At 39.3% G+C, this 8624-nt stretch overlaps 1 protein-coding gene across 1 annotated transcript in view; it reads right to left on the reverse strand.

Moving 5' to 3' along the window:
- LOC106470774 (lipoyl synthase, mitochondrial-like) overlaps nt 1-8624 on the reverse strand; it is a 79467-nt gene that overhangs the window by 58515 nt on the left and 12328 nt on the right. Inside the window, exon 2 of the mRNA XM_013931340.2 lies at nt 4848-4976. Within this exon, the coding sequence (XP_013786794.1) occupies nt 4848-4976 (129 nt within the window). The remainder of the gene's footprint in view (nt 1-4847; nt 4977-8624) is intronic.

Below are 8624 nucleotides of genomic sequence, written 5' to 3' on the forward strand. Positions count from 1 at the left end.
TGCAATGGGTGACCAAAAGACCCTATTTTTAAAAGCAGACCATACCGATTTATTCAATACAAGGCATGGCAGGGATGGGCAGCTATCACCTTCTGCTTTACCCATGCCATCCATGGGTGGCACAGTCCAGGATGTGCCTACTTATGAAGCAAATATCACAACATTATTGACCATTCAGTGATGTTCTGAAACACCCCATCTTGAAGGTGAGCATGCAGAGCCATGGAAAGAGCATTTGAATCAACATAACATACAGTGTGGATTTGTTTTTGTAGGTAAAGAATACCTGGCCAGGAACCTTTCGCCACAGAGCGGCATCGAAGAAACCAAATTCGAAGCAAGGGCCCTTGAAAGAAAAAGCATTAATAAAGACTTATCTAGTGTCATAGCTGCACTGAAGTCTGAAGTATAGCTATAGGTGGTAGGCGATACCCCGAGGAAACAGAAACCACGATATGATATAAGTAATGGGAGATGAACATCTGAGGGTTGGTCCACATGCACTACTACAGAATATCCTCCAAAGGCCGATGAAGACAAGCAGCAAGGGAAAAGGTGAGATGTCAGACTTGGTGGGAGGTAACATGAAATAAAGCACATTAGGAAGGGGCAAGGAGGAATAAGTCAACTGAATTAAATGACAAACCTTATTAGTAAGGGTAAAAGGAGAAAGACCCTGAGAGGAAGAGGGTTGCCACGCGATAAAGAGACAGGAACGGGAACCTCTGAAGGAAGCCGTGCAGGTAACATAACAAGGAAGGGCATGCAACGAGCATAAAAGTCTATCCGGATCAGAACGAGAGTATAGATGAGAAATAGAGGGACGGGAAATGGGCAGAAGTTAACCTCAGGAGCTGCCAAGGTCTTGGGAAGGTAGGAATGATCTGGATAAAGGAGAAGATAGGTGTGGTGGTACAGTGTGTGAATGATGTCAATAGTGAACAGATCTGACTGACAATGCTCGCAGGCTAAGAGGAGATAGAAAACACCTTAAGGGATAGGTGAAACAAAGAGCATGAGTCAATAGGCTCAAATGGAGGTAAAGTAAATGAATGGAGTACCACCGACAGATCTGGAAAAAATGGATTAAAATGGCAAGGTCAGGGGAAAGAAAGACCCTGTGGTAATGTGGAAAATGGAAAGTATGGGAGAGGGCTGCCCGAAAACCCAATATCGAGGAGACCAAAAACCCCTTTTCAAAAAAACCATGTAAGAAACTCAGAGATACCCTGAGTCAGGGCCCAGGTGCAAAAAACATTCCATTTCCACTGATACACAGCCACAGATGAAGGATGAACAGAATGAGCTAAATGAGATGCCACACGATGTGAGAAACAGGTTCTCCTCACCAGGGACTGGATAAGAGCCAGGCATGAAGTGCAGAATGCAGGACTGGCAAGTGGGTTGACAAAGAAGTTCGGGAATAAAGGAAGAGGGACAGAAGGGAACAACTTTAGATGGAGTAATCGAGGAAACCACGGTTGAGTGGGCCAATAAGGAGCAATCAGAATGACTTTGCACAGAGTGGTATGGATGAGGGAGACTACCCAATGAAGTAATCAGATACAAGGGTAAACATAATGGAACTTATTTGACCAATCGTGGCTGAAGGCATCTATAGCCAAAGCCCTAGGATGGGGAACCTGGGACCAAAACAAATGTGATTGAGGACAGTAGCAAATGATTGATATGAGGAATACCCCACCAATTGCAAAGCCACTGAAGAACAAGGTGAAGGGACTACACCGTATGGTAAATCTGGTCAGGTTGGGAAAGATGATCTGCCACAAGGTTGAAAGCACTTGGTATGTGACACACCATCAAATGAAAGTAATGATCATGGGCCCAAAAGAGAAGATCCAATGTTAGAAAACACAGGGATCTCAACCGGATGCCACCTTGGTGATTGATATGAGCCACCACTGTTGAATTGTCAGAATATCTCATGACCAGATGATCTCTAGAGATGGGAAAAAATTGATCCAAAGCCCAACAAGTAGCAAAGAGTTCGAGGACACTGATATGAAGAGAATGACAGACCAATGACCCAAAGCCTCCTGGTGAGTGACCAATGCACCCCAGCTCTGAAGGGATGCATCCATGAGAAGATGTAAATCTGGCCACGGAGGATGTGGTGGGACACTTGCCAATGTATGAGCCTTGTCCAACCACCATCAGAGATCATCCACAATGTACGAAGGGTTAAAGGAGTATCCAAGTGATCCAGAACAAGTTTTCATTGGTCATGAAGGGATCACATATGAGCCTGGCCGTGGAGTATGAGAGGAGTCATAGAAGACCACATCCTCAAAGTGATAGAACCTCACAAGCAGAAAGTGCAGAAGCAGACACATCATTCCAAGTGCCCAGTTCCATAGAACAGAGCCAGAAAGAAGAAGGTTGGACCCAACTGAGATGGGTGTTGAAGAAAACATTCAGATGAACAAGGCACTGAGTAAGATGAAGGAAGGACTTCAGTTTGCTCAACCAGCCCACCTGAGCAGATTCGAGAAGGAGCTGATAAGTATGACTGGCTAACTCCCATTTAAAATGAGGGAGAAGAAGCCAATTGTCCATGTAAAAGTGAAAGTGCAACCCCAAGGCATGAAGATGTATAGTGAAGGTTTGCACCACCTAACAGAAAATACAGGGTGCAGAAGCCAGCCCAAAGGGTAGGGCACAAAATTGGTATACCACCCCATGATGGACAAACCAAAGATAAGGACGAGAATGCAGTGATATGGGAATACGCAAATAAGCATTGTAGATGTTCATCTTGGTCATCTAAAAACCCAGAGAAAAAGTCCACCAAGGAGTAAGGTAGGATTCATGGTGAAGCATGGGGTGTGAACATATCGATTGAGATAGGAAAGGTCATTGACCAACCTCCAGTCCCCAGTCTTTTTGGGAACTAAAAATGGGAATAAAACCCCACGAACTGCGTGAAGCAGGTTCGATAGACTGCTGTGTGAGGAGGTCTTGCACTGCCTCGGATAGATGCTGGCATGACATGGGATCCCAGGGAGGAGGAGGAAAGGAAACAGGTACACAGGACAAGGAAAGAAGGGTAAAAACAGATATGAGAAATCCTTCTGACAAAACTTGGTGAACCCAAACATTACAGATGAAAGGTCTCCACTAATGAATGAAGGTTGTTAAACGAGCTTCCACCGGACCCGACCACACAATGGAGGAAGGATAACAACAGGTATGACAATTCCTCTGACACAACCTGGTGAACCCAAACATTAGAGATGAAAGGTCTCCACCAATGAACGAACACACCAGGTAGTCACCAGAACTGTTGTTGGCGTACCATGCATCATCCTGAAAAATGATAAACAGTGGCACCGTGGGAAGGAAGGAACAGGGAAGGGCTGGGAAGGGGAGGGAGAAAGGAATCAGTATCACGCTTGGCTCTGACTGGGAGAAATGGGCCACCAGATGAGAAGGGGTGAATTGTTGATGGACTGAAGCCATCCTCGATTCCAAAGACTCCAGGATCATGTCAAACACAAAATGTCTCAAAAACGGGGCCATACAAAGGTCCCATAGATAAGAAGCCAGGTTCATGACAATATGGCATCACAATTCGAAAGGTCCCAACAATAAATAAACCACGTTAGCAGGGCCAGAGCCAAAGATGATAGGCGGGCCAACATAGAAGTAAAAAAGGGAAAAGATCTCCCCAGAAAACCCCTCGGGGTTCCTGTGAAGATCCTCAGACAGGAGATGGACCAAGGAGAGGTACCACAAAAGAGTAGTCATGGTAAGATGAAGGCAGGAATACTGGGCATGGGTAATATGAACGGGAAATTTCGGTTCTACCTCCCAAACAGGCAAAACTGAACCCAACAATGGTTGGGCCAGATATGGACAGTCTGCACTATGATAAGAAACCTTCAAGGGATGAAGCATACTAATGCTGTCATCTGAGAGGTGAAACACTCAGTGTGAACCCGAATATCTGAGGACAGGGAAAAACTAAATAAGATTAGGAGGCAGAATCAAAAATAGGAGCAATAGACAAAACATCACATATCTGAGAAAGCCGACAAGGGTTGAACAGAATCATAAGGTAGGATTTGAGAAGGCACGGCAAAATCGTGGGGGGGGTGGGAATTGATCAAATCCTTGTCAGCCTGGCCAGGCTCAGAAGGAAGAGGGAGAACAGCAGCAGACAAAGGTTGTCCCATATAATGCTCAACCTCATAATAATAAAGGTCAATAAATCCCCCCGATGGAAGTATGGCATCAGAAAAATGAGATGTACCTGAAGTGGTAATGTTAGCTTCGGAATTCATGACTTGTATGAAACAAAGAAGAAAAAATGTGCAGCAAAACATGGGTAAGTCAAGCGCTTTCGAAAAGAAAGAGGTAAAAAAATTATTGAAAAAGTAAATTAAATTAAATTAAGTTAAACCACTTCGAGAAGTAATGAGCAAAAAGTAAGACACCTGAACTCAAGCACTGCCAAATGAGAAGTGATGGTTCGGTAGTGGCATATAGAGAGCATCAGATGCATCATGTAACAGTATTGCTCTCCTATTGGTGGAGAGATTACGCATGATGATTTGCATGACAGACATGTTGGAATCAAAGATTCCAACAGAGAGGGGGAGTGTAGAAAGCTTGTGGCATGCGTTATAAAAAAGTTTGCATATAGAGGGTAGCACAAAACAGAAAAAGCTAATCTTGTGAGCGGAGGGTAGTACCATATCGGAAATTAATTTTTACACACACTTGACAGATCTAGATATCAGCACACTGAGGATTTATCTTATGCTACAGGAAAGCTTCAATTGAATAACAATATTTAATACTTCTTTCTTTATAATAAAACATACTTTTGGTATTCCTCAACTGTTTCAATATTGTGAGCAAAAACATCTAACCCAGACAGGACAACTGTTTTAATAGCTTCTATATCTCCTTGAAAGTCCGGTGTTAGACATTCCACTAATAAAGAGGCCTTCCTATAAAAAAAAAAAAATTAATTTGACCATAGTTCTTAACAAGAATGTAAATTAAAATTTATATTTCAGGAAAGAAAATACCCTGATGGCACAGTATACTAAGAACTGATATGTGTATGTCTGTTAATGGCATTCAATTTAAATAATACATAAATTAAGAATAAATTGTGTATTTTTCCCTATGGGTCCAGACTTCTGGGACACCCTGTATATTGTAAACAATGTTATATGTATGAAAAATAAGACACAAAATAGCAACCAATCCTTAAAAAAAGTTTTTAGATTATTAACTTGCTCAGTATTAAATCTTTAAGCTTGTTTTTCATTACAGAATTGGATGAGCTGTTACAGAGACAATAAGATAATATATCATTTTTGGGGTTTAAGTCATTAATCTTTTCATATTAATTATAAACACATATATACACACACACACACACAAAACATTTAATTGGAGAACAAAATTTTGTAAGACATGTCACAAAATTGATCTATTAAACCTTTTGTCTACTGTTATGTATTATGAAATAGACTTGCAGAAAAACAAAAGACTTTATCTTCACAATTATTGTACTTGATCTAGCATGATGTATAAAATCACCATTACAAAGGGGGAAAAAATGCCAGAAATGTTGTTTTCAGCAGAAATCCAACAGAATTGGTTTTGTTTACACATGTTCAACTCATAATAAAAATTCTGTCAGGATCTACAAAAGTTAAGTGAACTCTTTCATAATCCTTTAAGAATAATTTTTTAAACAACAATTAAGATCATTAGTACATGAGATTGCTCAATATAAGATATAGGTAAGTCCACTGATTTCGACAGTTTTTTATATTTAACTTTCCAGTCTCTGAAGTACTTGTTTACACCATATCATCAGTGTTGTTTTAATCTTACTGATATTATTAAATATTTCCTTTGATGACAGTTAAATACTTGAAAGTAAAGCTTAAGCTTTAAAAAAATTCATAAGATGATATAAGGTAGTAAAATAATGCATGTTAAGTTGGAATAGTAACAGTTTGCTAGTTTACAAAGAACAAAGAGAAATATCTGACAGGTAAAGATGAAAGAAATACAGTTTGAATATATGCTTGAAGTTGAAAAATATATATATAATTTTTTACAAGAAATCTTTAGAAACAACATAAAACTGTTAAAATACAAATGAAACTCTTACAAACATGTCTGTCAATAAGCACAAGAAAAGGAGGGAACACTAACTCTTTAAGCTTCAGCTTTCTAAAAACATGTTACAGCCTGTGATGATAAATAGTATACATATCATAGTACACTGATGATGCAAACCTTAAGGTTACAAGCTCATCTAATTGAGATGCTCTGAAGATACTTGTTGAGTCTAATCCAAGGCAACATACTTGTGAAATGGCCCTGAAATTGCATGTCTCTCATGAAACAATATGCAAACATCTAAGAAAAACTTCATAAAGAAGGTGTTTGAGTGCCTCACGAACTCTCCAATGATCATTGTTTACAAGGTGTGAACATTGCTTCATCTCTTCTGGCACGTAATATGCGTGAACCATTTCTGGGCAGAATTGTCACTGGTGATAAAAAAATGGATTTTCTATGCGAATATTAAACACCAAAAACAATGGCTCAGTCCTAGACAAAAACCACTTCCGACTCCAAAACCCAGACTCCATCCACAGAAAGTGATGCTTTCCATTTAGTGGGACATCAAAGAAGTAATTAATTTCAAACTCCTCAATCCACAGCAAACTGTCAGTGCAGAGATCTACAGTCAACAACTGGAACGTTTAAATCAAGCCCTTCATCAGAAACACCCTTCACTTGTCAATCAGAAAGGTGTTCTTCTCCACGACAATGCACGTCCATATGTGGCACGTTTGATGAAACACAAGATTATGGAGTTGGGTTGGGAAGTTCTCCCCCACCCACCATATTCTCCAGATATGGCACTATCAGATTACCATTGTTTCCATTTGCTACAACATCATTTTTATGGGAAAATGTATGCAAATGTGGAAAGTGTTAAAGAAGACGTTGACATGTTTTTTGCTTCAAAGCCAAGTGATTTCTTTAATCAGGGCATTAACAACCTGATTGTAAGATGGAAAAGTATCATCAATAAGAATGGAGACTATTTCATTTAATAAATGTTTTGTTTTGATATATAAGTTGTTTGGGTTTTTTTCATCTAATAAAAAGCAACATTCATTTCTTGACAACCTAATACATTTATCTTGAGATTAGCACTTTTCTATTCAGAATTAGTAAAGGGATAAATAGAATAATTAACAACACAGAAAAGAAAAAGCAATGCTCTTACAACAACATCTTAAGCTACACTCAAAACAGAGAATCAGCTGAAATTTCAGTTCAATTGTTTCTGTTTATTGATGAAGAAAAATGTGCCTAATGAGAGGGAGAGCAAACACCATATTAATTTTTGGGCTACCCTGTATTTCTGAATCAGTAAACTATATATTTCAAAGGTTATTTCATGAGTGTAAATTCTATTTTTTTATGCCTGTCAAAGTAAAAACCACAAGTCTCTTATTTTCATCAGTACCACAAAAATGGTTTCATATACTAATTATATATATTGTTGCGTCAGCGAGGTCACGTGATTAGTGTCACGCCACCTATTTTCTAGAACTATACTGTTCCTTCGGGAGTGCTCTAGCATTTGCTAGATTGGGGGGTGGTCTGGTATATACAAGATGGTCACGGATGGTAATGAGTAATTGAACTGCAGTCAGAGAGAGATGTATTGTTGAAGTCAAGCTCGTGAGACGTGAATTATAGTTTGTTATAGCGTGACTGTTGAAGTTGAGTGTTTCGTAAAGTTGTGTTCGGAAAGAATAAACCAGTTTTATTTAAGAGAGGACTTGTGTCGCTAAAGCTTCGTTGGAACGAATTTATGGAAAATCAATTAACAAACGGAGACGTAACAAATTGGTGTCAAGAGTGGGATAAAAAAAATGGAAAAGAGAAGCGGCAAATCAAACTACAGCATAGCAGACTTGATGGCAGCAATACAAGAACAGCAAAAGAAACAAGAAGAACGAGAAAAGAAACAAGAACAACGAGAAGAGAAATTACAACAGTTGTTAGAGGAAAAAGAAAAGAAACAAAAAGAACGAGAAATTAAACAAGAAGAGAGATTACAGCAGTTGTTGGAGGAAAAAAGAAGAGAAACAAGAAGAGAGACAACAGCAGTTGCAAGAAAACCTGCAACAGTGGCAGCTCGAACAACAAAATAAATAAGAAGAGAGATTACAGCAGTTGTTAGAGGAAAAAGAAAAGAAACAAGAAGAACGAGAAAAGAAACAAGAAGAAAGATTACAGCAGTGGCAAGAAAACCTACAACAATGGCAGCTCGAACAACAAAATAAACAAGAGAGATTACAGCAGTTGTTAGAGGAGAAAGAAAATAAACAAGAAGAACGAGAAAAGAAACAAGAAGAGAGACTACAGCAGTGGCAACTGGAACAAGAAATGAAATAAGAAGTAGAAATGGAAAACATTAGTAAATTTAAAAGCGAATTAGATACGTTAAAGGACGATCTATTGTCTTTTCCACAAGGAGGATACATTGACCATCGACTTAATCAGCCCCAGACAATAGCAAGCCCCTTACAGAGCCCGCAGCTAAA

The sequence above is a fragment of the Limulus polyphemus genome, unplaced genomic scaffold (assembly GCF_000517525.1).
Source record: "Limulus polyphemus unplaced genomic scaffold, Limulus_polyphemus-2.1.2 Scaffold4211, whole genome shotgun sequence".
Taxonomy (NCBI): Eukaryota; Metazoa; Arthropoda; class Merostomata; order Xiphosura; family Limulidae; genus Limulus; species Limulus polyphemus.